This window comes from Lytechinus pictus, chromosome 3, assembly GCF_037042905.1.
Source record: "Lytechinus pictus isolate F3 Inbred chromosome 3, Lp3.0, whole genome shotgun sequence".
Classification (NCBI taxonomy): domain Eukaryota; kingdom Metazoa; phylum Echinodermata; class Echinoidea; order Temnopleuroida; family Toxopneustidae; genus Lytechinus; species Lytechinus pictus.
This window is the reverse complement of record NC_087247.1, coordinates 19,860,463-19,881,247: the sequence shown is the minus strand read 5'-3', so window position 1 is coordinate 19,881,247 and position 20,785 is coordinate 19,860,463. Positions and strand designations below refer to the sequence as shown.

The 20,785-nt window shown below is 33.8% G+C and overlaps 1 protein-coding gene across 1 annotated transcript; it reads right to left on the bottom strand.

The window, feature by feature from the left end:
- Positions 1-573: 573 nt before the first annotated feature.
- On the bottom strand, positions 574-20,721 carry LOC129257674 (sodium-dependent multivitamin transporter-like). The gene is made up of 14 exons (XM_054896047.2): positions 20,101-20,721; positions 16,769-16,834; positions 15,230-15,281; positions 14,614-14,681; positions 13,906-14,060; positions 13,418-13,558; positions 12,088-12,217; positions 9,589-9,677; positions 8,781-8,893; positions 7,860-8,014; positions 6,785-6,993; positions 5,588-5,688; positions 4,475-4,593; positions 574-4,146 (listed from the first exon to the last, which is right to left on the bottom strand). The coding sequence occupies exons 1-14, from the start codon at positions 20,485-20,487 to the stop codon at positions 4,018-4,020; spliced, it is 1,914 nt and encodes a 637-aa protein (XP_054752022.2). The 5' UTR covers positions 20,488-20,721; the 3' UTR covers positions 574-4,017.
- Between the last annotated feature and the right edge of the window lie 64 nt (positions 20,722-20,785).

Below are 20,785 nucleotides of genomic sequence, written 5' to 3'. Positions count from 1 at the left end.
ATGGGCAAACACAAATGTTCGGCCCAAACCTTTTTGAGAAGAATTGTCAAATTTCCAAACTGAAGGCGTTTGAAGAGCAACCATTGCAGATCAATGATGCAACTACGAATTGATAGAGTAGAGGAAATCACCCATAGTAGATTATTTATTAAAAAAATACTTTCTACGACCAATAAAAAGGGTTGACAGGTAAGAATTAATACTTTCATCTGAAATGGGCATCCCGACACTGTAATCTGATTTCTGAGTGACATGGATAAAATGTGAACTTATTTATCATCCTTCCCACAATTCCTTTAAAGCTATGACATTGCAGACTTGTATAACAAATGAAACACCCATAATTGCCTTTTGATCTTTCCCAACCTTACATGTTCAAGAAAGACCAAAATGCATTTTAGTCTACTCCTTTAAATTAATCACCAAGCTACCGACATATTCCTAGCAGATGCATACTTCAAGTTCTTAAACACATATCAAATCAGCATATGACAAATCACACATGCATTACATAATGAACCACAAATAGAAATATAAATCCCTCCACATCCAAGGAATAAGACATATAACTCATTTGAAATTATACAATTGTTTTAATCTATCAATAATTTCAAGGCTTCAACATGCACATTAGTACAAGTATTTTTTCATGAAAAACAATATAAACCATTTTGATGTTCGGTGTCACTGTCACCAGACTTTGTAAATTCATGTACTCTTTATTTTCTAGTTGATGTACTTTTTCTTGCTCACATCAGTCTTTGTCTCAGGTAAAGGTACATTTGCGAATAAAAGTCAGAAATTACTTACACCTTATCATTCATTGAACACATCACTCTAATCAAAGAGGTGTACATTTCATGACACCATCGATTTTTGTGTCATAACATGCATAACCTTCAATTTTCCCACACCACATGAAATCGAGTCAATATATTGTTGGTTGATGTTGTTTTACTCAGCATTCCAACAAAACAAATACATATCACAATTGTTTCAGCCACAACATCATAAAAAGATCTATAACATGACATCAGGGAGCCTACAAGAATTACAATCATATATCTCACATGAAAACAAGGCACTAAGTCTCAAATCTCTTTATCTTCTACCTTCTATATTTGGAAGCTATCACATGATATTATTACCAGTCTTCTATTGCTCAGTACACATGTCATATATCCACCAGTTCTGTGTGCATCATGAAATCTTTAAATCTAATTTATCAAAAGGTTGCACACCAGTAGACAAAAATAAACATTGTGAGCTTTGATCATCAGGGTCCCATAACACAAAGGTTAGCCATTAATTGTATGCATGATTTTTACGATTGATTGTACAATGTATACAATGGAATCAATTGTAGAAAAATGTTCTACAATCATTGCTAAGCTTTGTGTTACGGGCCCTGAATATGTTTCTTCCAATAGGACTACCAAATCAGCCAACAAAACATATAAATACACAAAAAAAGGACAATCAAATCAGTGCAAAAATATCAGCCCTACACAAATACACAAAAGAAACTTTGTTTCTATGATTGAATTACTTAACATTTCACAAATATTAAGATCACCCATGTATAACATGCGCAAAAACACCACTATTTGAATTCATCAAGGGAATTCTTGAGTTTCCAAATACATATTTGAATTCCAATCCACATATTTATAAATAGATTTCAATTAGTTCTTATTACCTATCAATTTCTATTTAAAGTCTATTTTGAATCAAGTTTGCAAAGTTCCATCAAAATATCTGATAAAAGCTTGCTTACTTTTGACACAAGACATAGCATTGATAATTAATTCTGATCTCGGATACACATAATGTTAACCTCCTGCTTGATTCTGAAAGAAAATACCGGTAAAACTTTCCCACATGCTTATGGCAGCATTTCACATCTACTTTTACAATCGCATCAAAACATCTTGATAATGGCATACAATATATCATATGCACCCTGTTGAGAAGTAAGAAGTTCTTCTCATGACATTTACATGAATTTACATAATCTTCATACAAAATATATAAATTAAAAAGTGCAAAAAAATTAAATGCAAAAGAAATAAATAAGAGATGGACATGAAATGACAATAAAATTATTTCAGTGTGCAATATGCCATTATCTTTTTATTAAATAACCCGACACTAACTTTTCTGACACTAAAACAACATCATTAATGCAGAACTGTGTTCATACAATTAAAAAAAATTAGTACAAGTTTCAATTCTCTTTCCTTGAATATGAATTGGAAATGCAGTTGAAACTGTACTGAGTCATCTCCTTTATTGGACAGGATAACTAAGAAATAAAGAGCTGTCACCATGGCAACATAAATATAACTGAGCTTTGTAACTCATTTGGTGCAGGTAACCATTCATTTATGAATTCAGACTGTGGAATAGCTCTGCTTTTCATAGCAAAATAAATGGGCTTACAATGGAGAGACAAATGAATTGTAAAAAGTGCAATGTTTCACTATTTCACACACGATACTTCATTTAATGTTCTTTTCAGATACAAATTATTCTAGATATTAATTTGTAATCTTAATATTTTCTTCTGCACTTGTCCTTTATAGAAGCTCTTTGAGGGTTAACTATGTATATACTCTACATGTAGTGTAAATACATCAGATATTTTTGTAATTAAGAATTTATAAGCTTTCCCATTGAAATGAAATTAATTAAAACCATTTTGTATTCAATAGGTTCTTTAAAATACTCTCAGATAAATTGTAAAAAGTACTAAAACTTCACAAATCAAATGACCTCATACACTAACAAGTGTATGAAACATCGATAACACATCTGTATATGGCAAGATAAAATAAATAGCCAATGATATGAGGCTTACTTAGGGGCATTGATGAATTAATATGAAATTACTGTACCAGCATACCACATGCACTCTGAAAATAATTCCATTACTTTTGAAAAACCTGGAAATCAAACTAATGATGTGAAAAAAGTGAACATTTATTTTCAAAAAGTACACCTTCAGATATCAACAAGATACATAATATATATTTACAATCATTTTCTCAACACCACAACCATATTGCAAAAGACATCTGTGATGAAGATATAAACATATATGTAAACGATTCACACAGGAATTTTCCTTCACACATACTTTATTGCAGGTGAAAAACATCAATATATACTCTGTGACAACAAAGTAAAGTGGACTTATAAGACATTTATTCTCGACAATCCTTGTCACACATCACACGCTGACACACTGAATGAATGAAATACTCAATAGCATGGAGGAGTGTAAGAATGGAACACATAATTGAATCACTGAGGTAATTGATAATAAAAATTAAAACTGGATTTTAATTAAGATCATCTTAAATACCCTGCAAATGGTCAATTCAGCCAATTTTTATATTCAATAGGATAATTTTTCACTTTCAGTCTATTCAAAGTATGCTTTTTATTCTAAAAATGAAGCAAATATTTCCCACACACTAGAAATGGATTAAGTCAATTGGCTTCATATAAAAACACCTAAGCTTGAGAATTGTTAATTGATTTCACAGGTGTTTCAAGCATTGCTACAATCTCCTCTTTTCAAATATACTGGTCTATGAAAAACTCATTTTTAAAATTGAAAAGCTATGCAAACCTACATACCTCTGGCAATACCATGCATGACAGCGATATCTTCTGAGGAAAACCATATCATTGTAACTGTGCACACATCATTCACAATAAATAACATTCTGCACAATACCCTGTGATGAACAATGCAGCAAAAATTCAGTGATCCAAGACAAATAAATTCATAATGAAATAGTCTTTTCACCTTTTTTTCCTCTAAATTTTGAACAATTTCATTTATCATATAAATAAATAAAGCAGAGTCATCAATTACTGCAATCTTCTCTGCAAATATGAATTGCTCATCTTTCAGATACAAAGTCTGTTTTCAATTTTATTCTTCACTCTAATCATCTAAATTCCCTTAAAATAAAAACAGGACAAATCATAACAACAAAGCCTTCGTCAAAACTGTGTGCTTTCATCAACAGGAGATGGCGCTCTTCCATTTTCCTTCTGATCCAACATAGAGTAGTTGGTTGCATCATTATTTTTGTCATCCATGTCAAATGCATTTCTATTCCTGTGGTCATTCTGCAAATGAGATTGATGAATAATTCGCAATCAATAATAAATTACATCACAAATTGATTCACAGGGTATGAATTACAATTCGAATCTCCACAATTCAATTGTACCAATGAGGGATGTTCTTGTAGGCCTACTTTGCTACTTTCTGCTGGTATTCAATAAAACCAGTTATGCAAGTGAAGGTGCCATGCATCATTCCAAGGTGATATTTAACACTTACAGTTGAATTGTTGTTCAGAGGTTCGATCTTCTTTAATTGGCCACAAGCAATTCATATCATTGTCATATTATTAACTAAAACATTCAAATACTCCAAAACTGAACTGATTACCTCATCAAAGTTGACCCCACAGTCCATCTTTCTTCTACAGCTTGCTGGGAAACAACAGAAAAGCTTTCTTGATAGGGGGCAGATCAACTGAGGATCTAACTCACTTGGTCTGGTCGCACCTGATAGAACGGGTGAGGAATCAAAAGATAATTGATCAATGCCAACCAGGGTCCGGTTTCATGAAACCAATAGTGATTTTCACTATTTTTATGAGCTACTGAAAATCCTTGCATCTGATTGGCTAAGAGCAAGTTAGTCAGTGTACATCACTGACAAATCTTTTGGTGAAATGCTCCCCAGGTTCATGTTTCATAAATCATGTTATGATCACCAACTTACGAAAACTGCTAAAAGCTATTGTCAAAAGTGCTGTTTCATTACATCATATCATTGACAATGACTGTAACATAATGCTTTGAGACTGACTGTGGTGCTTGTTCAATCCTAAACAATGAATGAAAGAATTGCAGAAATCAGCTCCATGATCAATCACTACACTTTACATTACATGGCTGTTTCTCTCATCGACATAAATTCTACATATATATTAAGAAAACAATAATAATTCAATTTAATGAAAATAATATCATTCTATCTATATGGCCCTTACTATATTGGGATAACCTGTCAATAGTGCTTGACGGATACATGTATCTGTATTTATCATGACACCAGTCAACAGATTACTTGCCTGCACATGATGTATGTACTTTCTCCACACCATGAGGTGCATTCAAGCATTAACTATGAAACTCAAATTAGTAAGCATACAGCATATAAAGCAATTTCAATTTCACCTCCCCCCACCCTTTCCCCAGCATTAAAATTTAGCAATTGCCACTCAACTTCCCGTGTTGGCTAAAAACAACTACAGTACAGTACAATGCAAACACCTTAACTTTGCCCCAAACTAAACATCTGAGCAAAATTCTCCAATGATCAAGATCTGAAAGGGGGAATAACTCCAAGTGACAATGACATAAAGATAAATAATTTTATTTACTCTCCTTTATACTTCCGAGGACCAGAATGCAGTTATCTTTTTATTTAGATAATTATAAGTTATATGAAAGAGATTTCATCATTCATTATTTGAATATAATTTAAGCTTACCTGTGAGGAAGCTTGTTATTAGACCAACAAACAGGACCACTACCAGAGCAGTAAAGCTATACCAAAGATATGATATACTGTAGAGCTTTGCTATTGCAGGGCTAAAGGAAAAATGATAAGCAGAGGATATAGACCAAAAACAAATATTGATGACACTAATCCACTTTTCAATCTCTTGTATCCACTCTGCAGAGTGACAAAGGCACTGATTTTTATTTTAATAGTACATGATCACTGGCTTTAGCCGGACTGCTACCCCTAGAAATATTTAAAAAAATATAGGAAAGAACAATTGTAACAAAATGATGGCACTATCAAATGCAATTATTACATGTTACAAATTTATCTATTTCAGTCGTTACCATCAATAAATACCAGACTCTAGACTATATTATATTTAGAATTGATAAACAACTTTTCTTTCCACACATAATCATAATGAAATAACGTTTTCTTTCATGCAGTAAAAGGTTCCTTATAAGGCTTCCCACTTACATGTCTACCCAAGTCAACTGTGCTTCATTCTTTAAAGGACAAGTCCACCCCAACAAAAAGTTGATTTGAATAAAAAGAGAAAAATCCAACAAGCATAACACTAAATATTTCATCAAAATCGGATGTAAAATAGAAATTATATTTAAAAGTTTCGCTTAATTTCGCAAGAATGTTATATTCACATCCTGGTCGTCATGCAAATGAGGGACTGATGAAATCACTCACTATTTATTTTGTATTTTATTATATGAACTGTTCAAATTTTCTTCTTGTTGTCCTTTAAAAAAAGTTGAATTCTTTTTTGAACATGTGGTATTACCATTGTTTAAACATTTTAAGGTTCGGTCAAGTTGGTCCTTATTGTCAAATCTGTAAAAATTGAAATATTGTATAATTCAAACAATAAAAAAACAAAAGAAATAGTGAGTGAGGGACATCATCAATTCTCTCATTTACATGACACTGAGTTGTGGATATAACTGTAGTACATCCGGTTATGATTAAATTTTCAGCGTTACGCTTCTTTGATTTTTCTATATTGATTAATATCAACATTTTTCTAAGGTGGACTTGACCTTAAAAAGTTACACTATTATTCCAAAGTTATATATATTAAAGTGATATATATTAAATACATATAAACCATTCACTAATTTATAGACAGGTGTAAAATAAAATGCAGAAAAACTAAATTATGCTTACTATGGTTCTGGTGTTAATATCAGGTCAGGAAGAGAGGTAACATTGACCAATAAATAGGACGGAATGTCGGTAGAAATGTCTGTAATATTTGATAAAAGGCAAGCATCGGTAGATGTAGGAAGTTTGTCAGCCATAGATGGATAGATATAAGCTCCAATCCCAATCCAGAAAGAGAAGGCAAAGCCAGTCAAACCACCCACTATAGCACCCTGTGACAAAAAAGGAATATATATTAAATACATATAAACCATTCACTAATTCATAGACAGGTGTAAAATAATAAACTCTTCCTTATGAAACTGGTTATCATACAAACATGGTTTACCATTTGTAGGTGGACTAAGATAGCACATTGTGTCCATGGCTCACCTACAGACAATATTATTCTAGTCACAAATACAGTACAAACAATTTTTATACAATACAATAAATGGTATAAAATCATTTGTACTGTATTCATAAGGGTATTTGTGACAATAGCATTAATACTGTGTTATAAAATGACAAAGTTTGAAAGGATCACTTAACCTCAGACAACTTTAGTCACAATTTTCTCTGTGTATCACTAATTGATAAATATACGGTCTATCAAAGTCAAAACTTTGCCAACCTCATACCATATTATCGGTCCTTCGCTTAAGTTGTTGAAGGGGAAATATACACCTACATAGTACATACAATTACATGTAATTCAAAACTCTAATTGCAGAGAGGTCAGTATTGTATGAAAGTGGATGAAAACATAATTTGACATTTCAATTTACTGAAGAATAGGTAACATCTAAATACAACAGGTGACACCCAAAAAAAATTATATTTATAGTACATGAGGATTCATCATTAAATATTTGATGCCACACTCAAAATGTAAAACCTGAATCATCTTGTAATAATATAAAGTCCAACATTATTTTATAAAGAACATGAAATGGGACAATTTTACATGAATTTCACAGAGAAAATGACTTTTATAGATACTTATTTGAACATTGCCAGTAAAAACCATTATAGCTTTTGATCATACTCACAATATGGATGATCTAAGGGTCAAAACCATAGCCATGTTCATACTCACAATATTGTTAGTCCAAGGGAAGACAATTCCCAGAGTGAACATGCCTAGTAAAGGTCCTCCTATCATGCCCATCAAACCGATAGCAACAGTGAGAATAGGCCCCAGCTTGGATGCTACAAAGGCCATTCCTATGGCTAAGAATCCATACAATATAGCTGAGCAAATAAGGGAATGAAAAGCAAAGAACACAATTTGATACGACCACTTAAATGTTGGGGCCCAGAAGAAAAACCTGGCTTGAACCCAGACCGGAATGTTAAGCAAAAAAAATTCCGGGTCCTGGATCAGCCCGGAACTCGGAGCCACCGCACAACACCACCGCTGCAGCCCCAAGAGAAGCCTGAACTCGCTAGGTGCACGCTAGGCCCGAGTGCACTTTCATACCTCATGTCAGCGAACTAATGCTACCTAAATTTTTGTCCGAATCAATTCCCAAGTAACGATCTTAACCCGAGTTTCAACCTCAATGAGCATCAGGAACAGCTTTATTTCGGCTTTGATCTTGATTTCAGCGTTCGAATTCTCAGATTTAGGGTCTCACTCCGCCGTATATTCTTTTGGATATGTGTTGAAATTAGCGATTACAACTGGCAAACACGAAGTCAACAGTGTTGCTGCCCTCTGCGTTCATTTGGCGAAATTGATGGTCGATGGGGCTGAAATTCATGTTTAAGGATCAATTAAGTTAAGATTATTTGGGAGTAAATATGAGCTCAGATCACACATGGAGGTAGATAGTTACATTATCTTGATGTTTATTTGGTATTTTTCCAAGACTTATTACAGCTTCTGATCTGTGCTGTTTTAAGCTCTCAACCCGGAACAGCTTGACCTGGCGGAAATCCCCCCAACTCGACGATATTATTGCAGAATGATTTGTGATATGGAAGACATCCATGAGCACTTTGAGGCTGAACTTACCTAATACCTTTGATATAGTTGTCCTCTTTGCATCTGAGAGATCTTTCTTGATTGGTCTAATGATGTCTTCAACTGTCACAGCAGCCAATGAGTTGAGGCCTGAAGACACAGTGCTAATGTTTAGGGGGAAAGAAGTATAATAATTCAAATCCATGATGCAGTGTTTTATAAACAATCTGTGCCATCTACATAGAGTACCATCTCCATAGAGTTGGAATCAAATTCACATACACCTGGTAGAAATGCTGTTTTTTCTAAATTTCTATTGATGTTACATTGTCGACTCATTGATTTGTTTTTCTATCTTTTATATCCTCACATCCTAACATGATGCTTCATGAAATCCTTGTATTTGATTAGCTCAGAACAAATCAGTCAGTAAAAAATACAAATATGATGCTTCATGACCCCCCCCCCCCCCCCCGAATCACTCATGTGCAGCAGTCATCAAGTACATGTACTATTAAAGTCTGGTGGACATAAACATTTGACCCAGTGATCATTTGGAATAAAAACTATTATAAACCATATTAAGTATTTTTATTTCATGATATAAAACTTTGTCTTTACTCACAAATTGTGTGTTGGCAAGAAATGAATGAAATTTGAAATTTAAGAATGATTCACTGTATGAATGAATGATTTACAAGTATGTAAACTTTGATTCTCACTGTATGTGGCCCTACAAAATGGCAATTGTTGAAGCTTGCTGGTATGAATGTACCTCTACATATACGTAAAACGATTTTGTAGAAAACAAAGATTAGACCAGGTAGAGATATTCAAGCCGACCACAATGAGTACTAACCTCAAAGTCCCACTGAATATGGCTGCAATAAAAAGACCGGGTAATCCATGGAGAAAGCCAAGCTGAGTTACCACATAAAAGGGAAGAAGCTGCAAATCAAAAGAAAAAAAAAAGAATTTCCATTTGAAAAGAAGATGTTTGCTTTACATATATAGGAATATTATCTGTTGCAAATGTTTGAAAACTCTAAAATGAGATCACATTTGGCACTGACACCAATACTCTCACATGAGAAAGTAAATCTCATATTTCGCATTTGGAGTGGTTGATGGGTCGACTCTAACTCAAGCCAAGGGGCTGAGAATGGATTGAATGATGAATGACCAAAAAAGAAATCCAACTACTGGGATGATAAAGGCTTGCTGGGGATCTTTGAATAATGTAGACATTTATGGCTTTTACCCAAAGAATGATATTGCATAAATTCCATCTAAAAAATCATTTATTCAAACTTCCCCAGCACGCCTTTATTATTCCATTATTTTATCCATGCCAAACTAATGAATATTTATAAATCATAAATGAATCAGAGGAGATACATGTGTATTTGTTCCTATTTCATTGTGACTGTGAGTTGGACCAGTAATGTGTGTATTATATTGGCATAAGGATTTGGTTTATAATACACTTTGTCCAGCTTTAATACTTTCATTTGAAACAAATAACTCCTTTTAATATCTTAGGAAAATATATATTTTAAGACATCTGTATGTAATGCAAAATGCTCAACTTAGAGCATTCTGGTTTTGTAACTGACCCAGATAAACAAGCTCAGTTTTGCTATATGCAAGTAAAATTGACAGGCTATTCTTATCTCTCGAACTAAATATATATATTTTTCAGGCATTTGAATTCAGTAGAATGCATTGTCTGGTAAGCATTTCTCCATTTAAATAGATTTGTAGTGCCGATCATCATTCCCCCAAAATAAGAAAAATAATATGGGAAATTTGCCAATTCTACACTGACTTATAAATAGTTGATCAGTAATAACCATCACTTTTAAAGGCAAGCCATTTCCTACCACACTTCCTACGCTTCTGATCAGATACTTCCAAAAACAATTTATATGACATAATGACACTATGGTCACAAATCTTATGAGACATTAACAAGTCCAAAGGGAAATGGGCCAATAAATCATCAGAATCTTTGAAGAAAGAAATCTCAGTGAAAGGTAAATGGACGGATAAAAACACTGTCACGCCGGGTGGCTGAAAATGTGTTAAAAAAGAAAAACTTTGAAATCCTTTGCTTCAAGTACCAACCAGGAATGTTCTACATGTATTTCTCAACAAAAATAAAGCTTTACCTTTAATCATAATAAAACAAAAACAGATGAATATCACAGCCTTTGGTGTTAAGGGCAACATTATTATTGGGGTTTTTTTCAAACATAAAATCAAAACAATCTAACACTCCTGTTTATCTGTACTATACGAAAATGTATCTTACAACCAATTATAGCTCGGTAGTTTAGCACTAACAGTTGCCAGAAACATGTCTCCAATATTTCAGAGACATATTGTAATCTTAATATTGAAACTATCAAAGTAGTCTCGAGGTAGGACAAAAAAAATTGAAAACCATTGCAAGAAAAAGAAGTAAAGATCTCCATGATGATATTGTTATTCTGCCACTTGGCATACTGCAAAGCTGCCAAATTGTATTTTGCATTTTCAGTATTCTTATCCCCCAAAATCAGTATTTTGACAAAAAAATCTGTATTTTTACCGTGTGAGATAAATATGCAGACCTGCCAACCTCTGGGAATGAAAAACTGTATTTTTCCCAAAAAAGTGTATTTCATAATAAAATGCTTGGCGCACTCGCTCATCGCGGCACTCACTCATCGCGGCACTCAAGCGGCATGCAAGCTAAAATGCGCACTGCTCTTGCAGATGGAAAAAAAAACAAGTTACCTTAAAATACATTGATCTAATAACCATATTTGTGTACGTTTAATGAAATAGAGATATATAGAGATTATTTTTCTCAATAAATTACGATTTAGTAAAAAAAAAAAAAAAAAAAAAAAACGTACTGCCGTATTTTGGTTGCAAAAACGTACTAAATACGGCTAAAACGTACTGGTTCGCAGGTCTGATACTGTGCAACCATTTCTCTACTTTTGGTTTGGTCTAATCGTAGTTCATTGACAACAGTTTATTGACTTCAGCCATTTCACCCATTTACAATTTGGCTAAGTTTAAGTGAAACTAAAACCATTCCATCAAGTATAAGCTTGATCTAACACCACTCATATGATTATACAAGTAAATGTACGAACTGTTTACAAACCAAATTTTCATTTGCAAAATAAAGAAAATTAGACCATACACACATCAGACTACAATGTATAAAATAATCGCAATAAAATTAAATGCAGATCAGTGCAGGACAAACGGCTATATTGATAGTAGACCATAAGTGTTTGTGGCATAAGACTTTCTGAGAAGTAGACTACCACTTGTAGACTAAGAAAGTATAAACCAATACCTGATCACCCCTTGTGATGAATTCAGCTTTGATGGGATCACAATCAGCAAACACAGCAAACATCACCAGACCACACATGAGACAAAGAGAGACAAATATAAACAGCATCGGACAGTTCAAGTAGATGGACCTGGAAGTGACAGAGAATTGTAGGAATTAATGTAATAATTCTCATGAAATTCAAACCTCTCAACACAAATTATAGTTGGACTTGTGGCGAATCTCTTACGCATCGAGGTTTAAGTAGAAACTGAAGATACATTTATACAGTGCATATAAAGTCCACCAGTCATTAGGGGCATACACAACAAAATTAATCTACTGAATGAAAATCATCTAGACACTAATTATGTTGACTTTGCAAACAAATACAAAATACAACATCACCAGCAATTTTACACTTACATGTTAACAATAACTATGAAATGTTTTTTAAATAATATTGAAATGTATTTTAGTATTATAGGTTTCCTTGAAAAATACATTTTTATTGGTATAAATTGTACAAGCAATTACATTATTTAAATCTTAACATAAATTGATTATAAATCAAAACACTGAATCGCGCTTCAATGAGATTTATATGCATAAGTTTGGTCCCAATTAGCAACCTAAAATAAGGGAGTTAGAGCTTCAAGTCCATATTTGTTTGTGCTGTTACTTAAACATAATTCAAACATTAATGATTTGAATATACTAAATAATTGACAATCATACACATTCCACTCTTTGCTTACAGACATATCTGAACTGTAATCCAATGCTCACAGTGCATGTACAGTGCATGTATGACTTTCAAAAGAAATATTGTAGGGATTCAATCGAGTATTAGAGCAAGGTCAATTCCATAAGTCCAATGCATGAATCCAATATACTGTAATGTATTGTACACATGTGCATTACAACTACAACACCTTAGAACTTTAGAAAATAGTACAGAATCAAACGATCATTAAGATTTCTTAATTACAGTGCAGAATGTATGCACATGGTTTCTGCGCTATACAAATCAGTAATTTCATTATTATTTCAAGAAAGAGAAAAGAGATTCTGACTGCATTACAAACACATGCATCATTTGAATTCAAAGTAGTACTTGTAGGCTTTTGATTTTATCATCAATATGATCATATACTGATTGACGCTGGTTCTGACATCATACCATCAACAACAAAACATACTTTTCTTTTGTTATCACAATCACAAGATTTATGAAACATGTAGTTATGCAGTGAATTTTATTGCAACCTGATGATGGTGGTGTGCATTGATTCATACATTGTAGGACAATACACGTTATGCTTGATATTGTTATTTAGCATCTATATACCATTTAGCTGCTCTGAGGGTGGGGCAGCTCAGGTAACGCTGGACAGAAGCTTGGTTACAACCAAAGATAGCAAGCCAGTTGAATGTGGCACCAAATACAAGAGACCATACAGTGTGACGTATAGTTGGGTCTACCCGTATACTGTCAAAATAAAAGAAGAAAAAAGACAATCATTCAATAATTAAAGTAAAAATTTAATAACGCCTTGTAAAAGACATGGTATTTGGCATTTTAGTAAAAAAAAAGCAAAGTATAAAATAGTTTCTTTCAAAGAAAGAATGTAGTTTTAGCATGTACATGTAGGTGTTGGAAAACCTAGTATCTCTGGATCTAAGTTTAATTCATTGAAGAAAATATTTCTTAGTTCACAAACATGTTATCGGTATTATGAACAAGAACACAATTGTAACAGTACTTAATATTGTACACTTTTAATTCACTTTTTACAATTAAATGCAAAGGAAACACTGTAAAGAAAGAGTTCTTACTCATCAAAGACCACTCTACCGCCCTCATTGTTGATACGCCAGACATTACCAAAGCCATTCATTTTAACTGAACCATGGATTATAACGGCTATGAGACATGATACCATAACAAGGGTCTGAAAAACATCTGTCCAGATTACTGCTTTCATCCCACCCTAAAAAAAAAAAAAAAAAAATATATGATTGCTAGACCAGTACATATACTTTCATCTAAAAATGTACACAAATATTTCTTATCTAAAATACATGTAGTGTCAAGAGTAATAAGCAATATCGACAGTACATGTATCATAAAACGTGACTATTGCATCATTCCCTGCTATGAGAAGCACTGGACCTTCAAGTGAATTTCTCTTAGAATTGTATAGGCCTACATGTATACCATATACATGGTCTGTATTAAAAAAACACCTGTATTTTACAGAAGGATCAATAGCTAGAACATGTATGGGAACATCAACCACTAGGAAATTATTACACTCTCTCACACAAAAAAAGAAATCTATAGAAATCAATGTTAAATAATCAAAGTCTCATACTACATAGAGCCATAATAGTAATTGCTAAAATAAATTGTATTTCATATTTGTGCTGGGCATAAGGTATAGTTTGGTTTAATACATAAAGTACATGTACCTGTATTTTTACATGTTAAGGGAGAAAAAGAAAATTATGTATGCTTCACTAATGCATTAATAAATCCCTTACCAATGATGTATAGAATGCACACACCAGACCCACAGTGAGAACAGATCCCCAGAGTGTAAACCCGGTCACTGCAAAATAAAGACAGGAGCTCCAGTCAATACATACATCTTAGCATATTCAGGTATATCAATTGTAAAATGAGCCAAATGATCATGTCCACTTTTGAAACATTGATTCAACCAAAACCATAAGCACCAACATGTTGCTAAAAAAAAATTATTGTCAATTAAGAATGACTATACGTGTGTGAAAATTTACATGGATGAAAGTGACTTCACCATCACCAAATGAATGTTATCACTATCATTATCCCTCATTTTCTTAATATTTTCTCATTCTCATTTTACAATTTCATTTTCATCAGTATCATTATCATCAATCAATCATTCTAATCATCATAATCACCACATCACCACCAACAGAGCATCTCAGCAGAGCAATACAATTTGGTCATTTACACAAAGTGAGTGGGAATCAATTCAATGAAACAATGGCTCTGGAACTTATTTGGTTGCATTTTCCCCCAGGTGGTGGATATAATTTTTGAGATGGAGTAAAATTCTAACAATCCACAAGAAAAAAATCAATATGAGAAAACATAAATGAGATCAAATACCTGCATTAACTGCAAGAGCAGGGGCATACAGGACAATGGACATGTACATCACCTGTGATTATAATCACAAAGAAAATTAAAGAATAAAGATTTGTCATAAGTCTTTTATTAGGTGTCATACTTTATAGTTTTTCTTCTGTTTCTTCAAATCATTCTGATATCTGCATGTTCAATAAAGTGTCAAATAAAAAATAGATCATTCAGGACTCCTCTCTATTATTGAACTAAAATTGACAAAAGACAATTGAATGGGATTCAGTACAGACGTCTTCATTTGTTTTGAATTTGATGAAGCATTGTACCATCTGCATGAAGGAAGGGGGGATGATGAAGCACACACTTCACCTCAGCACTACTACCCTATCAAAAATAACATACTGGCGATGCAAGTGTTTGCAGTGTGAGTGTTGGAAAGTGATTAAATTGACAAGTACATAATGATACAAAAATGTTTTCATTTTTGGGGGGTATGATAAAATGCTGCATCCTGGGTGAAGATTCTGGAACTACATGTATTTGAGCAGTTTACGACTTTAAAGGGATGGTCCAGGCTGGCGATATTTATATCTCAATAAATAAGAGTAAAATTCACAAAGCAAAATGCTGAAAATTTGATCAAAATCAGACAACAAATAACGAAGTTATTGAATTTTAAAGATTTGCATTATTCCTGTGAAACAGTTCTAGGCATGTCTTTATGAATATTCATTAGGTGGGCTGATGTCATATACCCACTTGTTCTTTTGTATTTTATTATATGATATTAGGTTTATTCAATTTGTTTTCTACTAAAACAATTGGATTGACAACTGATTAAGTGCATAAGTGCATTAGTTATTTACTGCCGCAACTTATTTCATCATAATAGAGACACATCATTTACACATGTATGAAAAAATGAAACATTTATGATTTCATGTAATAACATAAGAAAAGGAAAGTGGGGATGTGACATCATCAGCCCACCTACATGTAATGAATATTCATGACGATGTGCATATAACTGTTTTCACAAAATATTGATAAACTTTACAATTCAATAACTTTATTTGTTATCCGATTTTGATGAAATTTTCAGCTTTTTTCTCTGTGAATTTTACTCTATTTAAAAAGATATAAATATTTTCAGCCTGGACTATCCCTTTGATTGATTCAATGTTATGGAGCATATTTCCTTAAAAATGTGTCATAATAATTTATCAACTGGATAAACCTGATCATGATTAGAAACATAGTAGAGTATGGACAAGCCCATAGCCAGGGGATCCAAGTCAGGGGAGGGCGGTCAGTCAAACCCCCTAAAATTTTCAATGGCAGGAAAAAGAAGGGCAGGAAAAGGAGAGAAGGAAAGAGAAGGCAAGAGAAAGATCATTAAAAACTCTGCCTACACTCCGGAGATATATAATCTTGTTTTCTTTTGTAAATTGGCAATTATATCTAAGGTAAATCTCATGAGCATCATAAACAAGTCAAGATCATATATGCAAATACAACTGATAGATATACGAAACCTATTCACGTTGTTTATGGAACACTCACCATGTATATTAGAAACCCTGTAGTCCCCACAAGATGGGCTGCAACAGAAAATCGCAACTGGAGATACTGGAATGAAAGAAAAATTCAATCACTGCCTGAGATTGAAAGAGACACTAAATTTCAATGTAAAAAAGCAAAAATCACAAAATACTACTAAAAGACGTCTTCAATGATCATTGCTTAGAACTGACAGATGGGAGAGATCGAATGCTAGAAACAAAACAACTAAAATCATTCATCACGAATACAGTATATAATGAAGTTCATTGATGATAATTAAAAAAAAAGTTTAATGATTCATAATACCCCATCCCCTCCACATGCACACACATGGATCATGATTCAACTTTATTTCCACCATTATCAATATCATGGTATTAATTGAACTACATGTACTGTTGTTGTATTGAGGGGTCAAAGGAAGCATAATGCTTGGACAATAATAGAACTTGCATGAAAACAATAACTGTATATGTTCCATTTAGACTTTTATTAGGAATCACACCAGGTTTTGCATTTAGGGGTAAATTGAAATAAAGTTACTGTGTGTTTTATATCTGAAATGTGAAATATCATCAAGTCTTTCAAATGCATATAGCATTTTGTGAAAATAAATGAAAATGCCACTTTCTTGAAATGTTATTATTATTTTCATTTCATTTGTTTGAATCATATTTAGTCAGCTTTTGTTCGGATGGACTTCACCCCCGGGGGATGGGGGGGGGGCAGTCAAATATATTGTTGTACACACACATGACCAAAAATATTTGTTTAAAGGGGTGTTTTTCAGCTTTGGCCATGGGTCGCACATGCACTCATTAAGGGTATCAAAAACACTGATTTTAAAAAAAAAAAGGTGGTTTTGAAAGACAGGTCAATAGTCAATTGCAGGATCAAACATATGAGGGTATGTTTTTTTCCTTAGAAAGCTTCTTTTTTTTTTAAGACTAGCCAAACGTGTTTAGGGTATGTTTTTCCCCAAGCTTTTTCGCCAGGGCTTTATAATATTATCATTTTGGATGACACTTATTTAGATTATTAACATTGTATTCCTTTGTGAAATCTTTTTAACCCTAACTACAACGGGGGGCAAGCAATACCCATGAATATAATTTTGTCGATTAAGCTTATTGTTAGCAAGTATAGACAAAACTTGTTTAGGGGTCATATTCTGGCGACAACTTGTTTATGGGCCAAAATGTGTAAATGAAGCCAAAAAAACTCGTTTAGGGGGTTATATTGCGCACAGAGAAAAACTCGTTTAGGGGGTGTTTGGGAATAATTTGGTCACGCATGTGTACAGCAATACATTTGACTGCCCCCCCCCCCCCCGGACTTCACCTTCTTTCTGAAATTAGATAAATCACTGCAATAGAATGGATAAAATTGTGTTTTGTCCATTGGAAATGAGAGTGAATTCAAGACATAATTTGCCTTAGGAATGCTTAAGAGTCCCTTTGTATGTACATGAACAAGAGAAAAGGTTATTGATCTAAGAAAGCCCAGTGTATAGTGTCACCTGCTTGCAAGATCAATAACTGTGTGACGTACATGTACAGAGTATGAGAAATTGGATTTCGTCCAAGCCATCTTTCCCTGGAGCTTAAATGTCCTGCCTCTCGCTTTATATTTGCAATTTCTGGTTGTTGTTTTTCTGTTTATAGTCTCCATCCATTTCTATCCCATTTCTCTTGTTCTATCTGTTGTTTCGTTTTTTTTTCATTCAGTCTTTCTCATAGATTTTATTTCCATATGTTGATGTATTCATCAGTAATCACATTGGAAGTATGCCTTTATTAATTTTTGAATTTTCAATGAGATCTTTAAAATGGACTGTACGTGTAGTCTCCCTTACATTGTTTCAGAGATTATTGTACTGGGAAAATATTCTTTGATAGAGAGACTGCTGGAAGTACTTTTACTTTTTTTTATACAATGTGACCATCTATGCCACACTTTGAACTTTTTAATTTACAATTTGAATCATTTTTCTTAAGGTGGATAGAGGATAAGTGAACATTACATCATTCAATGATTATCATCAGTAATTGTAATTCCCGGGGGGTGGGGCGGTCAAATGTATGGCTGTACTCATGCATAACCGATTTATTTCCAAACCCCCCCTAAACAAGTTTTTCTCTGTGCGCAAAATGTCCACCTACATGTTAACAAGTTTTTCGTGGGCTTCATTTACACATTTTGGCCCCTAAACAAGTTGTTGCCAGAATATGACCCCTAAACAAGTTTTGTCTACTTGCTAACAATAAGCTCAATAGACAAAATTATGGGTATTGCATGCCCCCCAGTGCAGTTATGGTTAAAGTACCACAATCGGGAAGAACCTGCACTTTTCAGAAACAAGGAGAAAAAAGCCCCGGGAAAAAGTTTGGAGAAAAAACATACCCTAAACACGTTTGGCTAGTGACTAGTCTTAAAAAAAAAGCTTTTGAAAAAAAAAACCTATATACCTTTCACCCCGCAATTGACCATTGACTAGTCTTTCAAAACCACCCTTTTCTTTAAAAAAAAAAATCAGTGTTTTTTATACAAGTGCATGCGCGGCCCACATCCAAAACTGAAAAAATTCAAACGCGTTTTTTGGGGTCATGCATGTGTACAGCAATATATTTGACTGCCCCCCCCCCCGGTTGTAATTATCATCATAATCGCATACTGACATTTGATGTAAAAGAAAATACAAAGAAATACTGTGTGACACCATGCATCAGGTCCATCATTAGAATTACGACATTAGCATGTACAGCCAAGGATATGCAGGACTATTTTTCATTCATTTAGAGCAAACATTTTGATTTAACACTTTACTCAAAAATCAAGAAATGGAAAATAATGGACTGGTCACTACATAAAAGAGATGCACAAACTAGTTTAAAGTACAGAGTTTACATCACATTTGAAATATATATCATACTACCGGTATAGCGCGGTAAGCAATAAATATATCATCATGTCCATATCACAATTAAAAGGCTAAGATTAGAACTGAGTGATAAGGATGTCAAGATATGCCTTTAACCGGGCGCGGGCGCATATATTTAGATCCTCTTTGCCTAACATTAGTCCTCTACCCCAGTGAGGAATGAAAGTTTCCTAATTCAATCCACTCACACGTATTGCAACGTTATTATTAGTATACTAACAGTAACATTTGATATATGAATTCAATCTGCATCCGTTTGTCTTTTCAACTTTAAGCATGTTAAGTTTTGGCACATCTTTTTTTTTTATCAGAAAATAAATACAATGAACAACAGATATGTTGAGCAATCTAAACACATTCTACTGAATGAAACTTGAAAATAAAAAAATACCTCATAAACACTAGTGAGACGAAGATTATAAAAGGTTGGGATGAATACATTTGCAGTAATGATGGACATGAAGATGTAACTCCCTCCAATGTACCAAAACATGGTACCATAAACATAAACCTCAGAAGGGGTTCCAAGAAGAGCAATAGCAGACATCCAGCTGGCAAGGAGTGAAAATCCAACCGGGACAAATTGCATCTTCCTATCCGCCACAAAGAATTCCTGAGTGGTCCTTTGCTTTCCACCGGTACACGCATGGTAAATGCCAATGGCAGCAGAAATCACAAGCACCATCACGAACACAACATAGTCAACGACCGAGAGTCGAGCGGCGCCGCCGTTCCCCGCTCCGGTGAAGCCATCTCCTGTTCCGCTCGCGGTCGTCATCTTCACCGAATCCCGACTTTTCAACACAGCTACCGTTTGAAACTGGTCTGGAAACAAATGAAAATAATCTTAAAGAAGTCTTCGCTAAATTTTGACCGTAAAGAAGGCAGTGTGAGTGAGTTTGTGACCAAAAAAAAAGGCAACATAATTCATAAAGCACGAGTCACTACACTAGCCTTTGCACCAAGAACTTACATGCAGCTTTTCGTTTTTACAACACGTGTATGACGTAATACTCCGACACGTGAAATCGTCGTAAAAATACTTTGGGGTTTTTGGTATATTGGTGGTGCAGGGT